The 24,184-nt window shown below is 37.5% G+C and overlaps 1 protein-coding gene across 5 annotated transcripts in view; it reads right to left on the bottom strand.

Moving 5' to 3' along the window:
* ENTHD1 (ENTH domain containing 1) overlaps positions 1-24,184 on the bottom strand; it is a 174,155-nt gene that overhangs the window by 38,557 nt on the left and 111,414 nt on the right. For all 5 annotated transcript variants that reach the window (XM_027593466.2, XM_027593468.2, XM_027593470.2 and 2 more), the window contains one exon: positions 14,512-14,635. In XM_027593466.2, the coding sequence (XP_027449267.2) occupies positions 14,512-14,635 (124 nt within the window). The remainder of the gene's footprint in view (positions 1-14,511; positions 14,636-24,184) is intronic.

Genomic DNA, 24,184 nt, shown 5'->3' with positions numbered 1-24,184 from the left:
GCTCTTAAGATACAGACCAAGTATAGGAAGCCCACGATCACACTTTCATTCAACACTGAGGGGCTCTACTTCGCATGGGGTGGTAAGAAGACAATACAAAGGCTATGGTTTATAAACGAAGAAACAATTTTGCCATCATTCACAGATGATATGATTTTCAACATAAAAAAACCAGAGAATCTACAGATAAATTAGGAAAATTAGTGAGAGTTAATTAAGCAAGATTGCTGGCTACAAAATCAATATACAAAAATTAATTCCACTCCTTTTCACCATCAACAGTTAGAAAATGCAATTTATAAAATATCTTTCACGGTAGCAACAAAAATACATAAACACCTAGGACTAAATCTGGTAAGAGAGATAGGAAATTTGTGTGGGGAAAAACTATAAAATATATTAAAGAAGACTTAGTTGAAGAGAATGATGTGATGTTGTAAAGATGTTACTTCTCCAAGTTGATTTAAAGATCTGAGACAGTAGGGGACCTGAGGGACAAGTCCCTTTGTACCTGCGACACTCCCTGCTGGCTGTTACCACTTTTCTTGAATAGCAAAGCACCAGCCAGGGAGCAAGCCTAGACCGGATGAAACTAGTCCAAGACACGATGACGCACCAAATTTGACTTTTCACCAACTTTCCCCCTCATTATAATGCCAAAAATCACACCCAGAGATGGAGACTTAACATGCAAATGAAACGGACAACGTATGAAGAAGTTCTGCCAACCGTGCCTGCACACTCAATTCTCCATACTGTCCCACCCCTCCAAGATTAGATGTCACTCCTCGTCTGTCTCAGGTCCTTTAAAACTTTCCCAGGCTATTGTTCAGGTCTGGCTCCTTTGTCCTGGCTGTTTCCCTTTAGCTGCAGCTGTTGCCCCAATTAAGCCTTGCCCGTGCCTTTAAATTTGGGATTCAGCCTTGTTTCTACCATTGCTGGGTCCAAGGACCCAGTCTGGTAACAGATTGGCAGTGCCAATCAGAACTAATAGGTGTTTTTTTTTTTTTTCAAAGAACTTGACAAGCTTTTATGTGGGAAAGCAAAGGACCAAAAAGAGACAAAAACACTCCTGATGAGGGAAAAGTCACCAAGAATTATTATAAAGGTAGGGTAATTAAAACTATTTGGTGGTGCTGGGATAGTCATACAACTTTTGGACGAGAATGGAGTCCAGAAACAGATCCATACATATGGGTAAACTTGCTTTAGAATATAAATAGCATCGCAGCTCAGTGGAGAAAAAGCAAACTTTTCAATTAATGATGCTGGGACAGCTGGTTATCCATTTAGCAGTAAAACTGGACTCCTGTTTCAACCACACATAAAAACCAATTCTAGTGGCATTAAAATTTTAACTGTGGAAAGCAAAACTAGGAAAATTTTAGCCTCAGTAGAAGTAGGCTATACGGTCTTGAGACAAGAAAGAAGTTTTAAAAATAACAGGATACAAAAAGTACAATCTATAAAGAATAAAATTCTACCTCATTAAAATTGAGAATTTCTATTATTCAAAAGACTCCTTACAGAGCGAAAAGATAAGTCACAAACTGGAAAAACTTTACAAAATGAAATGTTTAGCTTTCAGATTAGATACAGAATTCCTAGAAATCAGTTAAGAAAACGACAAGCAACCAAATGGAAAAACGGCCAAAAGACACGAACAGACATTTCACAGACCAGGAAACATGAATTAACCACGCATATATGAAAATGTGCTCCATTTCATTATTAAAAAAACATTTTAGAACAAATGCTATACCAATTCTCACTCAATAGATTGGCAATTTTTCTTTTTCCAAAAGTGACAACATGAAGGCTGGGTGAGGGCGTGGGACAACTAGAACTCTGGAAAACAACTGGGCATTATCTAGTAAAGTGAAGATGCTTATACTGAACCATCAGCAATCTCACTTCCAAATGGATGCCCTAGAGCAACTCTTATTCATGAGAAGCAGAAGGCTTATACAAGTATGTTCACAATACAAAAAACCTGAACATGGTACTGATGATAGTGGAGCAGATAAATACACTCAATTATATGCCTACAGGAAATACTGTACAGCATTTGTGAAAACAAATGACAACCATCTATATGCATAGATGAATCTCAACACCATATTATTGAGTGATAAAAGGAAGTCACCAAAAATCAATTCAAAATGACTCCATTTAGGTAAAGTTTAAAAGCCTGTAAAACTAAGTAACATATTGTTTAGAGAATAAGCGTAGGCAGTAAAACTATAAAGAAAGCAAAGAATGATGAGCACAAAATTCGAAAGAGTGGCCGCTCAGGCAGTGAGAGAAAGGGACGGGATCGGCCACGATCGAGGGCTAGTGAGGGTATAAGTACTCCCACACGCTGCAGGCCCCTGTGAGCAGCAGATCGCTGTGTGCCCAAGGAGGGAGAAGGCACGGGAGAAGAGGATGTTGTACAGAATGACCTCCCTCCTTCATTTTTTTTTTGAAAAATTTTTTTATTTTATTATGTTATGTTAATCACCACACATTACATCATTAGTTTTGGATGTAGTGTTCCATGATTCATTGTTTGCGAATAACACCCAGTGCTCCATGCAGAACGTGCCCTCCTTAATACCCATCAGCGGGCTAACCCATCCCCCCACCACCCTCCCCTCTAGAACCCTCAGTTTGTTTCTCAGAGTCCACTGTCTCTCATGGTTCGTCTCCCCCTCCGATTTCCACCCCTTCATTTTCCCCTTCCGCTACCTTCTTCTTTTTTTTTCTTAACATATAATGTGTTTTTTGTTTCAGAGGTACAGGTCTGTGATTCAACAGTCTTGCACAATTCACAGTGCTCACCATAGCACATACCCTCCCCAATGTCTATCACCCAGCCACCCCATCCCTCCCACCCCCCACCACTCCAGCAACCCTCAGTTTGTTTCCTGAGATTAAGAATTCCTCATATCAGTGAGGTCATATGATACATGCCTTTCTCTGATTGACTTATTTCACTCAGCATAACACCCTCCAGTTCCATCCATGCTGTTGCAAAAGGGAAGATTTCATTCCTTTTGATGGCTGCATAATATTCCATTGTGTATATATACCACCTCTTCTTTATCCATTCATCTGTCCATGGACATCTTGGCTCTTTCTATAGTCTGGCTATTGTGGACATTGCTGCTATAAACAACAGAGTGTACACACCCCTTTGGATCCCTACATTTGTATCTTTGGGGTAAATACCCAGTAGTGCAGTTGCTGGGTCATATGGTAGCTCTACTTTCAACTTTTTAAGGAACCTCCATACTGTTTTCCAGATGGCTCCACCAGCTTGCATTCCCACCAACAGTGTAGGAGGGTTCCCCTTTCTCCACATCCCTGCCAACATCTGTCGTTTCCTGACTTGTTAATTTTAGCCATTCTGACTGGTGTGAGGTGGTATCTCATTGAGGTTTTGATTTGGATTTCCCTGATGCCAAGCGATGTTGAGCACTTTTTCATGTGTCTGTTGGCCATTTGGAAGTCTTCTTCGGGAAAATGTCTGTTCATGTCTTCTGCCCATTTCTTGATTGGATCATTTGTTCTTTGGGTGTTGAGTTTGGTAAGTTCTTTATGGATTTTGGATACTAGCCCTTTATCTGATATGTCATTTGCAAATATCTTCTCCCATTCTGTTGGTTGTCTTTTGGCTTTGTTGACTGTTTCTTTTGCTGTGCAAAAGCTTTTTATCTTGATGAAGTCCCAATAGTTCATTTTTGCCCTGGCTTCCCTTGCCTCTGGCGATGTTTCTAGGAAGAAGTTGCTGCGGCTGAGGTCGAAGAGGTTGTTGCCTGTGTTGTCCTTTAGGATTCTGATGGACTCCTGTCTCACACTGAGGTCTTTCAACCATTTTGAGTCTATTTTTGTGTAAGGAAATGGTCCAGTTTCATTCTTCTGCATGTGGCTGTCCAATTTTCCCAACACCATTTGTTGAAGAGACTGTCTTTTTTCCATTGGACATTCTTTCCTGCTTTGTCGAAGATTAGTTGACCGTAGAGTTGAGGGTCCATTTCTGGGCTCTTTATCCCCTTCCATTGATCTATGTGTCTGTTTTTGTGCCAGTACCATACTGTCTTCATGATTACAGCTTTGTAATAGAGCTTGAAGTGCAGAATTGTGATGCCACCAGCTTTGCTTTTCTTTTTCAACATTCCTCTGGCTAATTGGGGTCTTTTCCGGTTCCATACAAATTTTAAGATTATTTGTTCCATTTCTTTGAAAAAAGTTGATGGCATTTTGATAGGGATTGCATTAAATGTGTAGATTGCTCTAGGTAGCATTGACATCTTCACAATATTTGTTCTTCTAATCCATGAGCATGGAACGTTTTTCCATTTCTTTGTGTCTTCCTCAATTTCTTTCATGAGTATTTTATAGTTTTCTGAGTACAGATCCTTTGCCTCTTTGGTTAGATTTATTCCTAGGTATCTTATGGTTTGGGCTGCAATTATAAATGGGATTGACACCTTAATTTCTCTTTCTTCTGTCTTGTTGTTGGTGTATAGGAATGCCACTGATTTCTGTGCATTGATTTTATATCCTGCCACTTTACTGAATTCCTGTATGAGTTGTAGCAGTTTTGGGGTGGAGTCTTTTGGGTTTTCCACATGAAGTATCATATCACGGCAAAGAGTGAGAGTTTGACTTCTTCTTTGCCAATTCGGATGCCTTTGATTTCTTTTTGTTGTCTGATTGCTGTGGCTAGGACTTCTAATACTATGTTGAATAGCAGTGGTGACAGTGGACATCCCTGCCGTGTTCCTGACCTTAGGGGGGAAAGCTCTCAGTTTTTCCCCATTGAGAATGATATTCGTTGTGGGTTTTTCATAGATGGCTTTTATGATATTGAGGTATGTACCCTCTATCCCTATGCTCTGAAGAGTTTTGATCAAGAAAGGATGCTGTACTTTGTCAAATGCTTTTTCTGCATCTATTGAGAGGATCATATGGTTCTTGTTCTTTCTTTTATTGATGTATTATATCACATTGACTGATTTGCAGATGTTGAACCAACCTTGCAGCTCAGGGATAAATCCCACTTGGTCGTGGTGAATAATCCTTTTAATGGACTGTTGGATCCTATTGGCTAGTATTTTGGTGAGAATTTTTGCATCCATGTTCATCAAGGGTATTGGTCCATAATTCTCCCTTTTGATGGGGTCTTTGTCTGGTTTTGGGATCAAGGTAATTGTGGCCTCATAAAATGAGTTTGGAAGTTTTCCTTCCATTTCTATTTTTTGGAACAGTTTCAGAAGAATAGGTATAATTTTCTTCTTTAAATGTTTGGTAGAATTCCCCTGGGAAGCCATCTGGCCCTGGGCTTTTGTTTGTTGGGGGATTTTTGATGACTGCTTCAATTTCCTTAGTGGTTATAGGTCTGTTCAGGTTTTCTATTTCTTCCTGGTTCAGTTTTGGTAGTTGATGCATCTCTAGGAATGCATCAATTTCTTCCAGATTATCTAATTTGCTGGCATACAGTTGCTCATAATATGTTCTTATAATCGTTTGTATTTCTTTGGTGTTGGTTGTGATCTCTCCTCTTTCATTCATGATTTTATTTATTTGGGTCATTTCTCTTTTCTTTTTGATAAGTCTGGCCAGGGTTTTATTAATCTTATTAATTCTTTCAAAGAACCAGCTCCTAGTTTCATTGATCTGTTCTACTGTTCTTTTGGTTTCTATTTCATTGATTTCTGCTCTGATCTTTATTATTTCTCTTCTCCTGCTGGGTTTAGGCTTTATTTGCTGTTCTTTCTCTAACTCCTTTAGGTGTAGGGTTAGGTTGTGTATTTGAAACCTTTCTTGTTTCTTGAGAAAGGCTTGTATTGCTATATACTTTCCTCTTAGGACCGCCTTTGCTGCAACCCAAAGATTTTGAACAGTTGTGTTTTCATTTTCATTGGTTTCCATGAATTTTTTTAATTCTTCTTTAATTTCCTGGTTGACCCATTCATTCTTTAGTAGGATGCTCTTTAGTCTCCATGTATTTGAGTTCTTTTCAACTTTCCTCTTGTGATTGAGTTCCAGTTTCAAAGCACTGTGGTCTGAAAATATGCAGGGAATGATCCCAATCTTTTGGTACTCGTTAAGACCTGATTTGTGACCTAGGATGTGATCTATTCTGGAGAATGTTCCATGGGCACTAGAGAAGAATGTGTATTCTGTTGCTTTGGGATGGAATGTTCTGAATATATCTGTGAAGTCCATTTGGTCCAGTGTGTCATTTAAAGTCTTTATTTCCTTGTTGATCTTTTGCTTAGATGATCTGTCCATTTCAGTGAGGGAGGTGCTAAATTCCCCCATTATTATTATATTGTTGTCGATGTGTTTCTTTGCTTTTGTTATTAATTGGCTTATATAATTGGCTGCTCCCATGTTAGGGGCATAGATATTTACAATTGTTAGATCTTCTTGTTGGATAGACCCTTTAAGTATGATATAGTGTCCTTCCTCATCTCTTATTATAGTCTTTGTTTTAAAATCTAATTTGTCTGATATAGGGATTGCCACCCCAGCTTTCTTTTGGTGTCCATTAGCGTGGTAAATCGTTTTCCACCCCCTCACTTCTAATCTGGGGGTGTTTTTGGGTCTAAAATGAGTCTCTTGCAGACAGCATATCGACGGGTCTTGTTTTTTTTATCCAATCTGACACGCTGTGTCTTTTGATTGGGGCATTTAGCCCATTTACATTCAGGGTAACTTTTGAAAGATATGAATTTAGTGCCATTGTATTGCCTGTAAGGTGACTGTTACTGTATATTGTCTGTGTTCCTTTCTGGTCTATGTTACTTTTAGGCTCTCTCTTTGCTTAGGGGACCCCTTTCAATATTTCTTGGAGGGCTGGTTTTGTGTTTGCAAATTCCTTTAGTTTTTGTTTGTCCTGGAAGCTTTTAGTCTTTCCTTCTATTTGCAGTGACAGCCTAGCTGGATATAGTATTCTTGCCTGCATATTTCTCTCATTTAGTGCTCTGAAGATATCATGCCAGTCCTTTCTGGCCTGCCAGGTCTCTGTGGATAGGTCTGTTGCCAATCTAATGTTTCTACCATTGTAGGTTACAGATCTCTTATCCCGAGTGGCTTTCAGGATTTTCTCTTTGTCTCTGAGACTCGTAAGTTTTACTATTAGATGTCAGGGTGTTGACCTATTTTTATTGATTTTGAGCAGGGTTCTCTGTGCCTCCTGGATTTTGATGCCTGTTTCCTTCCTCAAATTAGGGAAGTTCTCTGCTATAATTTGCTCCAATATACCTTCTGCCCCTCTCTTTCTTCTTCTTCTGGGGTCCCAATTATTCTAATATTGTTTCATCTTATGGTATCATTTCTCTCTCAAATTCTGCCCTCATGATCCAGTAGTTGTTTATCTCTTTTTCCCAGCTTCTTTATTTTCCATCATTTGGTCTTCTATATCACTAATTCTCTCTTCTGCCTCATTTATCCTAGCAGTTAGAGCCTCCATTTTTGATTGTACCTCATTAATAGCCTTTTTTATTTTTTTATTTTTTTTTAAGATTTTATTTATTTATTTGAGAGAGAGAATATGAGAGAGAGCACAAGAGGGGAGAGGGTCAGAGGCAGAAGCAGACTCCCTGCTGAGCAAGGAGCCTGATGCGGGACTCGATCCCGGGACTCCAGGATCATGACCTGAGCCGAAGGCAGTCGCTTAACCAACTGAGCCACCCAGGCGCCCTAGCCTTTTTTATTTTGACTTGGTTAGATTTTAGTTCTTTTATTTCTCCAGAAAGGGTTTCTCTAATATCTTCCATGCTTTTTTCAAGCCAAGCTAGTATCTTTAAAATCGTCATTCTGAACTCTAGTTCCAACATCTTACTAATGTCCGTAGTGATTAGGTCCCTGGCAGTCAGTACTGCCTCTTGTTTTGTTTTTTTTTTGAGGTGATTTTTTTTCCGTCTTGTCATTTTGTCCAGAGGAGAAGAGATGAATGGGAGAACAAAATGCTACCAAGGTAACAACGACCCCAGAAAAATATACACTAAACAAATCAGAAGAGACCTTCCAGAAAGTGGTTGCTTTTCTGTTCAGAGTTGCTGCTATTCTTTTCTTCGATCTCCTGTTGAGTTTGTGGGTGTTCAGAATGGTTTGATCCCTATCTAGCTGAATTCCTGGGACCAGATGAAATTTAGGTCTCCTACTCCTCTGCCATCTTGCTCCTCTCCTCCTTTATTTTTGCCTTGGGCTGAAGTCGCCAAAATTATAACATGAAAAGTAGAACCATTTGACGACAGGATAAGTTGTAAACTGGACAGAAATTCAGAATAATGTATCTTAGAATCTGCGTCCAATTGTGAAAAAATAAAATAATAATATAAATAATAAATAATGATGAAATAAATAAAAAACCTACTTTATTTGAGAGGGGAGAAAGATATCATTTCATCATTATTTATAATAGTACAAATATGGAAAAAACCTAAGTTACCATTAATGTAATATTGATTAAGTAAAATAGAATACATTCATGGCATATTATTATAGTAGTTACAAAAACTTAAACAGACCAGGACCAGAAGAATGGACCAACAGAACAGAACAGAGTTGTTAAACAGATACTATTTAGTACAGGTTAAAGAGTCATTTCAAAACAGTAGAGAAAAATGAACTAGTCAATAAATATTCTTGAGACAACTGGCTGCCCATCATATCTAGAACCAATAACAAATACTTTAAATCTAGATGGATTAAAGCACTAAAACAAAATGGAAAATGGGTGAATATGTACTATGAATTTGGTGTAGGGGAAGCCTTCTTTAAAACACACAAAGGGCCATGTGGGTGGCCCAGTTGGTTGGGCATCCAACTCTTGATTTCGGCTTGGGTCATGATCTCAGGGTCCTGGGATTGAGCCCCGAGTTGGGCTTCCCATGCAGCAGAGTGTCTGCTCAAGGAGTCTCTCCCTGTACCTCTGCTCCCCTGCCCTGCCACTTGCATGCATGTGCACATGCTCTCTCTCTCTCTCTCTCTCTCTCTCTCTCTAAAACAAAACAAAACACAACACACACACATACATACATACAAAATATGGTATTTGTCTTCTTCTACTTATTTCACTTAGCATTATACCCTGTAGGTCCATCCATGTTGTTGCAAATGGCGAGATCTCTTTCTTTTTTATGACTGTATACACACACACACACACACACACACACACACACACACACTGGAATATATATATATGTGTGTGTGTGTATGTGTGTATATATATATATGCAATGGAATATTATTCATATGCATATGAACATATATATGAATATATATATATGTACACACACATACCACATCTTCTTTATACATTCATTTATTTATGGACCCTTGGGATGCTTCCATATCTTGGACATTGTAAATAATACTGCAGTAAACATAGGGGTACAAGTGTCTTTTTTGAATTTCTGTTTTTGTCCTCTTTGGGTAAATACCAGTAGTGGAATTGCTGGATCATATGGTATTTCTATTTTTAATTTTTTGAGGAACCTCCATATTGTTTTCCACAGTGGCTGCGCCAATTTACATTCCCACCAACAGTGCACACAGATTCCTTTTTCTCCACATCCTTGCCAACACTTGTTATTTCTTGCCTTTTTTATTCTAGCCATCTGACAGGTGTGAAGCAATATCTCATTGTGATTTTGATTTGCATTTCCCTGATGATTACTGATGTTGAGCATCTTTTCATGTGTCTGTTGGCCATCTGTGTGCCTTCTTTGGAAAGTTAGACCAAAAAAGACAAATACCATATGATTTAACTCATATGTGGAATCTAAGAAATGAAACAAAGAAACGGACAAACAAACAAACAAAAAACAGACGCTTAAATACAGAGAACAAACTGGTGGTTTCCAGAGGGGAGGTGGGTGGGGGGATGGAATAGATAAAGGGCATTAAGAGGTACAGACCTCTAGTTATAAAACAAATAAGTCACAGAGATGAATAGTACAGCACAGGAAATATAGTCAATAAGATTGTAATAATGTTGTCTGGTGACAGAAGGACTATACTTATCGTGACGAGCACTACTGAATAGCGTACAGAATTGTTGGATCATTATGTTGTACACCTGAAACTTATATAACATTGTATGTTAATTATACTTCAATATAAAATAAATTTATAAAAAACACAAGCTCTGGAGGGAATAAATAATACATCTGACTACATAAAACATAAAACTTCTACAAAAACAACAAAACAAAAATCTTCTATAAAGAAATCTGAAAGACAATTCATAGCCTAGAAGATGATATTTGCAACATAAATAACAGAAAGGATTAGTAACTTTGGAAATTAGTAATGGGGAACCCTCACTAAAACGGAGTCTGGAGGTTTCCCCAGGGAGCTCTCACGCCCTATCACTCCAGTCAGTTGCAGGTGCAACAGGAAGAGTCTGAGTTGATCTTGCATGTGCACATTACTCTACCATTTAGGTGGAGGAAGAGACGCTTTCCTTATCCCCCTCCCCTCCAACAACAGCTCAGCCAATGAGAAGCCCCTACACTTGTAACTCTCAGTTTACTCCAGTGGACTTTTTAGCTTACAACAGCCTTCCCAACTACCCCTTTTCTCCTTAAGAAAGTGTACCTCTCCTTTGTTCCTTGGACTTGCCTATGTTTTGCCACCACTTGTTTATCCTGGATTGCAATTCTTTTATTCCCAAATAACCCCATCTTTTGCTGGTAAAATAACTGGCAGGTTTTGTTCTTAAGGTTAACAGTATATATAAAAATGTTACGAAGTCATTTAATTTAAATGAATACAACACACAATCCAAAAGAAAAACAGAGTAAGGATATAAGCAGGCAATGCACAGAAAAGGAAATACATGGAGATATGCAAATTATACCTACCACACAATGCAACCTTTTCCAAATGATAAAAATATAAGACTTGAAAAATATCAGGTACCAGTGAGGTTATGAGTGAAAGTGCTTTTGTAAACTGCAAGCCAGTGTAAATTGGTACCGATATTTTGAGGGGCTATTTGGCAGTATTAACTAAAATGAAAATGGGCATACGTTATGACCCAGGGATTCCATTTCTAGGAATCCACCCTAAAGAAACACCCACATATGTGCACAGAGCTATTCACTGAAGCATCATTTGTAATAGTGAAAAATATAAAACACCAACTGTCTATTAGCAGGGAAATAAACTATAATATCCAGGCGATGTAGGAGTTAAGAAAATATGTGGTAAATCTCTAAATATTGACATACACTGAAGGGTCGCCAAGTGCTATTGCTTTAAAAAGTTCCAGAAAAATACAGAACAACATTCTAAATCAAAATAAAGTCAGTTCTCCATACTTTTAAAGGTACAGGTACGTACATAAATGCAGAGAAAGACCTGGAGGGTAACCAACAAATTGATAATAACAGTTAACTCTGGGGAGGGGACTGTATTGGGGTAAGGGACAGTCAAGGAGGATTTTGATTCTATATGGCTTGAATTTTAAAAAATAAGAGTACATTCACTTCTTATTTATCTAATTAAAAATAGATAAAACTTATAAAATGATACACAACTATAAATTCGTATCTAAGGTTATAGGCAAAGTCCCATGGGAACACAGTGAATGAAAAATTGGTATGTAGAAAAGATTTTATAGCATCGTGACATTTGAGCTGGGCCTCGCTGTTTAAATAAGATTTTGTAAAGCATCCATAATTTGGTGGAGGACTGTGGCAGACTGTATTTTCCAAAGATGACCGCACTAACACACACACCAGCCTGTGTGCTCTTCTTTCAATATGACATTGACACTTGTCCAAAGAGTGGGGGGGTCTACATTCCCTCCCCTTGAACGTGGGCAAGATTTTGTGATTGCTTGGATGAACTGAATGGGAAGGAAGTGTCACAGCATGGTTTCTGAGATTATTCAGCTTATGCCTGGTCCTTTCTTTTACAGGATGCTCACCCTTGGAACCCAGCCACCATGCTGTGAGAGAGCCCAAACTACCCCATGTGGAGAGACCACAAGAAGAGGCCCATGTGGAGAAAAACTGAGGCCCCCAACCGAGAGTGGGCACCAACTACCAGACACATGAGTGAACACGCCTTCAGATGATTCCCGTCCCCAGGCTTTGTGTTCTCGGGCTGAGGCTCAAACATACGTCATGGGGCAGAGATAAGTCATCCCCACTGTGCCCTGTCCCAATTCCTGACCCAGAGCATCCATGAGCAGAATAAATGGTTATTTTATGCCACAAAGTTTTAGAGCAATGTGTTACACAGTCGAAGTAACTGCAACAAAGACTTTCTAAGAAGAAACTATACAAGTAATAGAACTTTGCAGAGCATTGTGAATATTGTTAGTACTGGGTGATGAGGTAACAAAGGTTGGCTGGGACCAGGCCATGAAAAGTCTCTAATGACAGTCTCACATGTCTAAAAAAATTAGACATCCTATTGGCAGTGGGAAACTGTGGAAAGTTTTTCAGCTGGGAAGTGAAATGCTTAAAACTGCACTTGAGCAAGATATCTCTGAGATTGGTGTGAAGTAAAGACGGGAGAAAAGGAAGACTCAAAAATAAGAAAAGCTCCTCCATTTATGATGAGTTCCAACCAAGTAACATGGTGGAATCATCCCTCACCCAACATGTTTTGTGACTTTTTTCCTCTTAAGGGCTGCCTCTTAGGCTCATTTATATTCCATTTCACTTGTATTACAATGTTGGCAGGGGAAACATTTCCACACAAAAACGTGCACGTGGATATTTACAGCAGCTTTATTTATAAATGCCCAAACTTAGACACAACGAAGATGTTCTTCAGCAGGTGAATGGATAAATACCTTAGCATATCCTATTCAGCACTAAAAAGAAATGGGCTATCAAGACATGAAAAGACATGGAGGAGCCTTAAATGCATGCTGCTGAATAAAAGAAGACAGTCTGAAAAGGCTATATCCTGTATGAGTCCAACTATATGACTTTCTAGAAAAGGCGAAACTATGGAGACAGTTAAAATATCAGCGGTTGCCAGGGGTTAGGAGGAAGGGAGGAATGGCAGGCAGAACACAGAAGTTTTGCAGGGCAGTGAAATACTCGTATGATACTATAGTGGTGGATACATGTCTTTATACACTCATCCAAACCCACAGAATACACAACACCAAGAATGACCCCTAATGTAAACTATGGTCTTTGGGTGACGATAAAGCATTAATGTAGGTTCGCTGACTGCAACAAATGTGAGGTGTTGGTAGTGGGGGAAGTTGTGCTTGTTTGGGGCAGGGGTATATGGGAAAATCTCTGTACCTTACACTCAATTTTACTGTGAACCTAAAAATGCTTTAAAAAGTGGAAGTCTATTTCAAAAAGGTTGGGGGGGTAATATGAGGGGACATTAGATCACAAAAACGTTTTCCTTACCATTCTTCTTTCAAGCTTCTGGATCTGGATCAGTTTACATAAAGTGTATTCTAAGAATACAGAGCAAGCTGTCTTAAAAATGGTAACCACTTACAACTAATTATCCATGTGAGTAATACCATCCTTGTACTACAAATATCACCATAACCCACAACTTCATGTTCCGTGTTTACTGAAATACCCTCATCATCATTCTCACGACTAGTTTATAAGAAAATTATATAAATGTGAGTCTGTAAAATAAATCTATTCTAATCAAGTGCAGTTTTTATATTTTGGATATTGGGGATCTATATAAGGAGAAAATCACAGTACGTGGCCCAAAGATGAGGGAGAAGATGAAACACAGAACATAAGGAGCCACCTCTGCAGTAAGGGAAAGGATGCTTGGACGAATATAAAAGCAAAGAAAAATGAAGGGATGAAAGATACTAATGAGAATGTTTCATTCTCCTCTTGGCAGAGGGTCCTGAGAGTCCTAGAGTCCTATATTTTGAGAAAAGTAAGAGGAAGAATGTATTAAAAATTGAGTTTCTGAAGAATAGGGACAGTATGGAGTGGCTCCACTGTGAATCAATCAGATCTCGAGTAGCAGCAGAGCCCAGTTGGAATTGGATAGTGTAATTTATTGGAGGCCAGTTTGTGTCATTTTCTACTGTGCCTTCTCTAATGTTAATTACTCAAGAGGTGATTAGCCAATTTGTGGGATGCCATACATCTTGCTTTTCACATTTTGGTCTAATGCTTGCTTATGAAAAATTAATTTAAACTCTTTATCAAAGAGAAGTTAGTACAAATGAAAAAAGGAACTCTTATTTTTCTGCATTTTAAACCATTCATAAGAGATTCGAGATTTGCAGTTAATAATTTTTGAAACAATGAAAAAGAAAAAAAAAGCAAAATAGAGGGAATAGAACCCCACTGAAACAAATGGTAAAATAAAATTACAGGATCATGTGTGGGTTGAATTCACCCATGCTGGTCCCATCCCTCATTATCAAAGTTAAATTAAAACCATTGCTGCCATATTTCACAAAATAAAATCTGATGTAAAGCAATTCCTGCCCAATGTTTCTTATTCATTTTTCTGAGTGACCTTTCTATTCTTTAACCAATTTACCTGCATCCCAGAGGTTACAAACGTCTGCTAGCCCTTCTGATAACCATTTAGTTGACGAGATAATGGAAGGAGGAATTGTCGGCAAAAGTGGCTTTGGATCATCCTCACAAAATAACATCAGGTCCTTAGAGAAAACAGGAGAGCACATGAAGGTTGAAAAAAATAATTGATCCCAGTGCTTCATTTTGCTAAAGTAGATGGACAATTTATGGAGATATAATGCGTCTATACGTTGCTAACATAAACACATTTATTGAAAGAACTCTAATATAAGTTAGCTATGTGTCCATTGAGTACAGGGTGGTTTTCTACCCTAGGAGGAGCCTCACTCCTTGATGAAGACAGCTGGGGCAGGCAAGCAAGATTCTGTTTGAGGCATTAACTGTCCCTATCAGCCCTTAGCATCCTTAGAGCACACTATCTCAAAAGCCAATTTTTCTGTTTTACTGGTAATAATAAAGCAACCTATGTATAACTTTATTCACATTTTAAAACTTTTTTTAATCATGGAGTAAAAAAATAGATATAATTAACCCAGTCGTGCAGGTTTAAACAAATCAATGCATGGCCAGTCTTGTTTCATTTATATTCTCCCACTCCTCATCTGTTTTACTGTGAAGCAAATCCCAGATACATCACTTTTTCAGTATATCTCTCTAAATGACAAACTCTTTAACATAATAATTATTATTTTATACTTAGAAACTTCACAACTCCCCAGTGTCATCAATTATAAACTCATCTTTCCAATTTCTCCTAAGTGCCATAAATAGGTTTCTCCATAGCTTATCTAAGAGAGGATTCAAATAAAGTCTACACAGTGGGATCAGTTGACATGTCTTTTTCCCCAATGGACAGAGATTTGTTCTACAGTAAATAAATAAAGTTTATTTAAGATATAATTAACAGAGAATGCATAGAGCTCAATAAATTTTAACATTATATGTATACCTGTGTAGCCACATTTCTGTCACTCCAGAAAGTTCCCTCAAGTTTCTTTCCAGTTGATAGCAGCCCCCCCCCCGTTACCAGTACACAGTTATTCTACCTTCTACCATAATGAATTTGCCTATTCTTGAGCTTCCTGTGAATGTAATCAATACTATGTGCTCTTTTTGTATTCAATTCCCGTTGCTTAATGTTTCTGAGATTCATCCATATTTTGTGTGTATCAGTTCCCTTTTCTTTTCATAAGAAGTATTCCATTGTTACGAATATACCACAATTTGTTTATCCATTCTCCTCCATATGGACATGTGGATTGTTTCCAAATTTCGGGGTACTAACGAATAAAGCTACTAAGAACATTCTTTTACAAATCTTTTTACGGACAAATGCACTCATTACTCCTGATATTTACACAGGAGTAGAATGGCCAGGTCATAGGATAGGTTAATTTTTAACTTCATTGAAACTGCCAAACCATTTTCCAAATGATTTGCCACTTTTTATATTTTCAACTTTTATTTTAAAATCATTGTAGATTCATGTTCAGTTGTACGAAATAGTACAGACGGATCCTGTGTATCCTTTAACCCGGTTTTCCCTAAAGGTATACATTTAAAAATTGTAGTACAATATTATCCAGGATATTGACATTGATAGTCAAAATAGAGAACATTCGCATCACCGTAAAGATCCTTCCTGATATTTATTACCATAGCCTGCGCCCCCCACAATACTAATCTGTTCTCCATTTCTATAATTCTGACATTTGAAGAATGTTATATAAATGGAATCATACAGGATGTAACCTTTTGGAATTGGCTTCTTTCACCTGCATAATTCCCGGAATTCATCCAAGTTGTTCCATGTATTAATAACTTGTTCCTTTTTATTGCCCTATAGTATCCATGGTGTAGATGTATCACAGTTTGTTTAACCTGTCAAAGGAAATCTGGATTGTTTCCAGATTTTGGCTATTATAAACAAAGTTGCTGTGAACACTGTGTACAGGTTTTTGTACGAAAATAAATTTTCCTATCACTGGGATAGATGCCTAAGAATGCAATTGCTGGGATGTATGGTAGTTGCATGGTTAGTTTTATAAGACCCTGCCAAACCACTTTTCCAAAGTAGCCATACAATTTCACGTTTCCAGTAGTAATATTTGAGTGATCCAGTTTCTCCACATGTCCACCAGCATTTGGTGTTGTCATTATTTTTTATTTCAGCCATTTTGGTATTTCATTATGTGTTTAAATTACATATTCCTAATAGGTAATGATGTTGAACAGCTTTTCATGTGCTTATTTGCCATCTGTATTTGCTGAAGTGACTGTTCTATTTGCTGAAGTGACTGTTCTTGTCATTTGCCCATTTCCTAATTGGATTGTTTGGTTTTTAACTATTGGGTTTTGAGGGTTTTTTCTAATTTTTAAATTTTTTAAAAATAGGCTCCCCACCTAAAGTGGAGTTTAAACTCATGACCCTGGGATTAAGACTCACATGCTCTACCAACTGAGCCAGTCAGGAACCCTGAAAGATTTTTTTTTTTTTTTTTTATGCTCCAGGTATTAGTCCTTTGCTGGATGTGGGTTACAAATATTTTCTCCCAGGCTGTAACTTGTTTATACCCTTGTGTGATGAAGTCTAACTTTTTTTTCTTTTAGGGATCATGTTTTTGGTCAGTCCTAGAGCCCAAAGATTTTTCTCCAGTATTTTTAAAAAGTTTTATAGTTTTACATTTTACATTTAAGCCCATGATCCACGTGGACTGAATTTCTATGAGGTTTAAATTGAGGTTCATGGTTTTGCCTATGAATGTCCAGTTGTTCCAATATCGTTTGTTGAAAAGGTTATCTTTCCTCCATTGAATTCCTTTTGTTCCTCTGTTAAAAATCGATTGACTATATTTGTGTGGGTCTATTTCTTGGTTCTCTATCCTGTTCCACTGACCTAGGTATCTATCTCTCCACCAATATCACACTCTCTTCATTACAGTAGCTCTACAGTAGGCTTTAATATTAGGCAGAGTGATTAGTTCCACTTTATTCTTTTTCAAGATGGTTTTAGCTATTCTAGGGTCTGTGCCTTTCCATATAAATTTTATAATAACCTTAATATCTCTGTATAAAAAAACTGCTGGAATTTTGATAGGAATTGCATTAAACTTTATAGAGTAATTAGGGGCATCTTTACTATGACAAGTCTTTCAATCCATGAACATGGTATGTTTGACTGGTCTTTAGGTTCCTTCATCAGTATTTTATAATTAATTTTATGTATTTTATAATTTTCAGCATACTGATTCTATACATGTTTTGTTACAATTATACCTAAGGATTTCATTTTGGAGCATTAACTGTAAATTGCATGTGTCTTAATTTCAGTTTCCCCATGTTCACTATTAGTATATAAAAATGCAACTCATGGAAGAATGAAGGGGGGGAAATCGGAGGGGGAGACGAACCATGAGAGATGACGGACTCTGAAAAACAAACTGAGGGTTCTAGAGGGGAGGGGAAGAGGGGGATGGGTTAGCCTGGTGATGGGTATTAAAGAGGGCACGTTCTGCACGGAGCCCTGGGTATTATGCACAAACAATGAATCATGGAACACTACATCAAAAACTAATGATGTAATGTATGGTGATTAACATAACAATAAAAATTTAAAGATAAAAAAAATAAAAATAAAAATGCAACTCATTTATGTATGTTGATCTTGTATCCTATAACCCTGCTGAATTCACTTCCTGGTTCTAGGAGGGGTTTTTCTGTTGTTGTTTTTAAGATTTATTTATTTATTTTAGAGAGAGTGCACGCATGTAGGGGGAGGAGCAGAGGGAGAGGGATAGAGAATCCCTGAGGCAGACCCTGCACCAAGTGTAGAGCTCTACACGGAGCTTGATCCCATGACCACAAGATCATGACCTGAACCTAAACCAAGAGTCAGATGCTCAACCAACTCAGCCACCCAGGCACCTGAGGATTGTTTTTGACTTCTGTTTGAGATTTTCTGTACAGACAATCTATAAATAAGGACAATTTTATTTTTTCCTCTACGCTTCACATACCTTTTCTTATCGCAGTGGCTGGAACTTCCAGTGCTATGTTGAATAAGTCCTGGCCTTGTTCCTGATCTTGAAAGGAAAGCATTCACTGTTAAGAAGATGCTATTTTAGGTTTTTATAGATTATCTTTATCAATTTAAGGAAATTCCTTATTTCTAGTTGCTGACTTTTTATCATAAATGGGTGTTGAATTTTGCTAATAAATGTTTTTCTGCATTAATTGACAAAATCCTATGATTTTTCTTCTTTAATTTGTTGATATGATGAATTGCATTGATTGGCTTTCAAATGTTGAACCACACCTGGATTAAATCCCACTTCGACCTGGTGTGTAATTTTTTTTTAATACATTGCTGGATTTAATTGGATAATTTTTTTGAGGATTTTTGCACCTAATTTCATGAGAGATCATAGTCTATATTATATATATTTTTTGTACTGTCTTTTTCTGGGTTTGGTAGCAGAATAATACTTGCCTCATACAATGAACTGGGAAGTATTCCCTCCTATTTTCTGAAAGACATTTGTGTGAAAATAGGGTCAATTCTTATTTAAATGTTTGATAGAATTCTCCAGTAAAACCATCTGGGCTTAGAGATTTCTTTTTCAGGAGACTGATATTACAAATTCCCTTAAAAAAGTGGTTATAGGGCACCTGGGTGGCTCAGTCGTTAAGCATCTGCCTTCGGCTCAGGTCATGATCCCAGGGCCCTGGGATCGAGCCCTGCATCGGGCTCCCTGCTCAGTGGGGAGCCTGCTTCTCCCTCTCCCACTCCCCCTGCTTGTGTTCCCTCTCTCGCCGTGTCTCTCTGTCAAATAAATAAATAAAATCTTTAAAAAAAATGGTTATAGAACTATTCAGGTTCTTTTTCATCTGCTTTGAATTTTGGTAGTTTGTGCTTTCTGAGAAATTGTTATAGTTCTTCTAAATTGTCAAATTTATGAGCATAAAGTTGTTGGCAGTAATTCTTCATTATCCTTTTATAGCTACAGGAACTGCAGGAATATCCCCTTTCATCCTGATATTGGTGATTTAGGTCTCCTCTCTTTGTCAGTCTTGCTAGAGGTTTATCAATTTTATATTTTTCAAAGAACTAGCTTTATGTGTCATTCGTTTTCTCTGTTAACAGTTTTCCTGCTTTCAATTTCACTAATTTCTCTTCTTTATTATTTTCTTTCTTCTGTTTCATGTAGATTTATTTTGCTTTTCTTAGTTTTTTTAAAGAAACTTAGATTATTGATTTTACACCTTTTCTCTTTTCTAATATAAGCATTTAGTGCTATAAATTTCCCTATCACCACTATTTTACCTGCATCTTATATATTTTGATATGTTGTGCTCCCTTCTCAATCAGTTCTATGCATTTTAACATTTTCTCTGAGACTTCCCCTTTGACCTATGAATAATTTAGAAGTTTATTTTCCAAAAAGTTTCAGGTAAGATTCCTCATTAGTTTATACTGATACACTTTCAATCCAATTCAGGTCTATTAGGTCATGACAATCTCTTCTATCTTACATTCATATCTCCTTTCCCCCATGCTGAGAATCCCAGTTCTCAAGGATACCAAAGATGATACAAATAAGAGTATCACATGATCACTCATTTGATTCATTCCACATTATACTCACAAATCTCGGGTCAAAAATAACAACATCTTAGAAAAAAAACACCAACTGAATGCAAGGAACATTTGTTTAATTTTATTTTACATTTTAAAGGATTACTTTCTTTAGTGTAATCTTGTTTTATAATGATGCAAAAATATTTCCAGGATTCCAATGACAAATCTAAAAACATGGTATAATCAAAGAAATCTAGCTTCTATTTCTCCTCTCCATCTTATTCCCCTCTTTCCCTTTATGAATAACCTCTTTTTCTTTCTTTATTTTTAATGTTATAGCTGATCTTTAAAATGGTACATCTTTAATATAAACAAATGGAAAATACAAGAATGGACCCAAGCATAAATGGGAATTTATTATGTAATAGAAACCACAATTCAAGTCAATGGGAGGAAGATGGATTGCTCAACAAATGATATTCAGACAACTGATTATCATTTGTAAAAATACAATTTAAAAGGTGGATCTTTACCACTCTCCATTCATCTGGTAAATTCTTGATGGATAACATTTAAATATATATTTTAAATTAAATCATAAAAGAAGTAGGGTAGTTTTTTACAAAACTAAACACACGCTTATCACACAACCTAGCAATTGCACCCCTTGGCATTTACACAAAGGAGTTGAAAACTTATGTCCACAGAAAAACCTACACAAAATTGTTCACAGTAGCTTTATTTATAATTACCAAAAGTTGGAAGCAATCAAGATGTCGTTCGGGAGGTGAATGGGTTAATAATCTTTATATCCAGACAATGGCATATTATTCAGTGTTAAAAAGAAATGAACAATCCAGCCATAAAGAGACATAGAGGAATCTTAAATGTATGTTACTAAATGAAAGAAGCAGTTTGAAAAGGCTACATACTGTATGATTCCAACCATATGACTTTGGAAAAGGCAAAACTAAGGAGACAGTAAAAGGATCAGTGGTTGCCAGGGGTTAGCAGGCAGAGGAATGAATAAATGGAGCACAGAGGATTTTTAGTACAATGAAATTATTCTCTGTGATACTATAATGGTAGATACATAACATTATACATTTGTCAAAACCCAGAGAATACATAACACAAGAGTGAACCCTAATGTAAACTATGGTTTTTGGATGGTAATGAGCATTGATTAAGGTTCATTGATTATAACAAATGACCACTCTGGTGTGGTTGTTAATAGTGGGGGAGGTCATATGGGACAAAGGCAGGTGGGGGTACGCATGGGGTGTATGGGACAGTTAAGCGTCCAACTCTTGATGTTAAGCATCCGACTCTTGGTTTTGACTCAGGTTCTGACCTCGGGGTCATGAGATTGAGTCAAGCACAAGCCCACCTGGGACTCTCTCACCCTCTCTCTGTGCCCGCCCCCACTCTCTCTCTTTAAAATAAATAAATAAATAAATAAATAAATCTTTAAAAAAACAAATAAAAAGCCAGGGTGATATTTAATAAAATCTTAGACTACAGAAAGTCTTTCTAAGAATGACTTAAAATCTAGAAGCCATAATGGAAAGGCAAATTTGATTACTTTTTAATAAAAATTGAAGACTTCTTTAAGGCTATGGTATTGTGATTTATAATAAATATATACTTGGGTTTTGTCCATGGTTCCTGGCACAGAGCTCCTAAACTCTTGTAATTTCCTAAGTGATAAGAGCACTAGGAGCATCTTTTGTTTTAATATTTGGTCTTTGACCCCCATTCCTGACACAGAGCTCTGAAATCCGTTCAAATTCTCAGGATGATCAGAGTGTCTTTTGTTCCATGAGGTGACTCTTGGTAGGCTCCTAGATAGCTTCAGGGTGGGGACTGGTCACCAGAAAGACCAAGCCATGATTAGAAGCCTGGAAGTTTCAGCCCCACAACACATCCTCCTGGAAGGGGAGAGATACTGGAGATGGAGTAAATGATCAATCATGCCTATGTGATGAAGCCACCATAAATATTCCAAATATATGGGGTTCAAGGAGCTTTTGGGTTGGTGAATACACATACATGCCAGGAGGGTGATATAGCCCAAAACCATGGGTACAGAAACTTGCACTTGGGAAACTTTTGGGCCTGGCCCTGTGCATTTCTTCATCTGGCAATTCATCTGCATCCTTTCTCATATCCTTTATTATATAATAAACCAGCAACTGTAAGTAAATATTTCCATGAGTTCTGTAAGCTGTTCTAGCAAGTGATCAAACCCAAGGAAGGGGTGATGGGAACCCCAATTTCTAGTGGTAGGTCAGAAGAACAGGAGACAACCCAGGACCTGCAACTGGCATCTGAAATGGGAGGTGGGGGAAAGGGAGCTTTGGGGACTGAGCACTCAGCTTGTGAAATCTGATGCTATCTTCAGGTAGACAGTGTCAGAATTGAGTTAAATGGCAGGACACCCAGCTGGTGTAGCAGAGAATAGCCTGGTGTGTGGAAAGCCCACATCTCTGCTGTCAGAAGTGAAGTGTGACCACAGTGTGAGAGGAAAAAAGAGACAAAGGAAGAGCAGTGTGTTTTCCCTTCACAAAGGCAAAAAAAAAAAAAAAAAAAAAAGCCATAAATAAAGTCAAAAATCAAATGAGAAACTGAAAATGAATAGACAGATAAAGAAGCAGACAATGGGCTAATCATTTAATAGCCAAATAGCTCTTAGAAACTGGTAAGAAAAAGATGAGAAACCAAACAGAAAAAAAGGAGCAAAGGACATGAATAGAGTTAATAATAAAAAAGAAACACAAATTCCAAAAAAATGCACGAAAAGTTGTTCTAATCTTACCTATAATTATCATGGAACAAAGTAAAACAAACTTCTCCCATCTCTCAGACTGAGAAAAATGTACAATTTGATAACACTCAGTATTTGCGAAGATGAGGGGATACGCTTTTGGTGGATATAAATTGGTGCAACTTCGGGGAGGACAATTTAGGAGGACTTTTCAAAAGGAAAAATAAATATAACCTTTTGGTGATCCCACTTCCAGGACAGCATCATATAAAATATGTATAGGAGCCGTTATTACATTATTACTTTTAATAGATAAGAACGTAAAAATTGGGGCGCCTGGGTGGCTCAGATGGTTAAGCATCTACGTTCGGCTCAGGTCATGATCCCAGGGTCCTGCTCAGCGGGGGGCCTGCTTCTCCCCCTTCCTCTGCTTCTCCCCTGCTCATATTCTCTCTTTCTCTCTGTATCTCTGTGTCTCTAATGAATAAATAAAAAAATCTTTAAAAAAAAAGATTCTAAAAAAACCCAAAATATTCCTAAATGGGGCTCCTGCGTGGCTCAGTTGGTTAAGTGACAGCCTTCAGCTCAGGCCATGATCCTGGAGTCCCACATCGGGCTCCCCGCTCAGTGGGGAGTCTGCTTCTCCCTCTGACTCTCCCCCCTCTCATGCTCTCTCTCTCAAATAAATAAATAAAATCTTACAAAAATATTCCTAAATGATTACCAACAGGGGGTGGGGAAATAGATGAAGAGTCATTTCTGTATCAAGAATACAGCAGTTATACGTACTGATAGAGAAAGGTATCCGTAATCTACAGTTTAGTGAAAAAAGATTTGGGACAATATACATTAAATAATTGCATTGTTTACATAAAAAGAGGTCCAAGATGTATTGCTTAGTTCAAAGCATGCTGTAGAGCAGTATATAATGAACAGATCCCTTTAGGTAAAAGAAATGCATGGACACAGAAAATTTCCCTCCCAAATCTCTAAGAACCTAGCTAGTAATGGATGCCTCTGAGGAAAGGAAAAGAAGATGTATAGGGAAGTAAGAAGAAACTTCTGTTTTTCACTCTTTACCCTTTCCCCCCTATTGTTTAAACTTTATCCCGTAATTATCTTCCAACTTAAAAAGAAAAAAATACAAACATGAAAATAAAAAAGGACTTTTAAGCATGAAGTAATGACGCAGAAAAAAAGTAAAGGGATGATGGATTAGCATGATTAGAACAGGTATAATTTCCATTTCCTAACAGCTTTGATGAGCTCAAATTTTTGCAAATATAATAAATGATATGCTGATAAGCCCGAGGACGAAAACTGTTT

This window comes from Zalophus californianus, chromosome 9, assembly GCF_009762305.2.
Source record: "Zalophus californianus isolate mZalCal1 chromosome 9, mZalCal1.pri.v2, whole genome shotgun sequence".
NCBI classification, from domain to species: domain Eukaryota; kingdom Metazoa; phylum Chordata; class Mammalia; order Carnivora; family Otariidae; genus Zalophus; species Zalophus californianus.
This window is presented reverse-complemented; position numbering and strand designations above follow the sequence as displayed.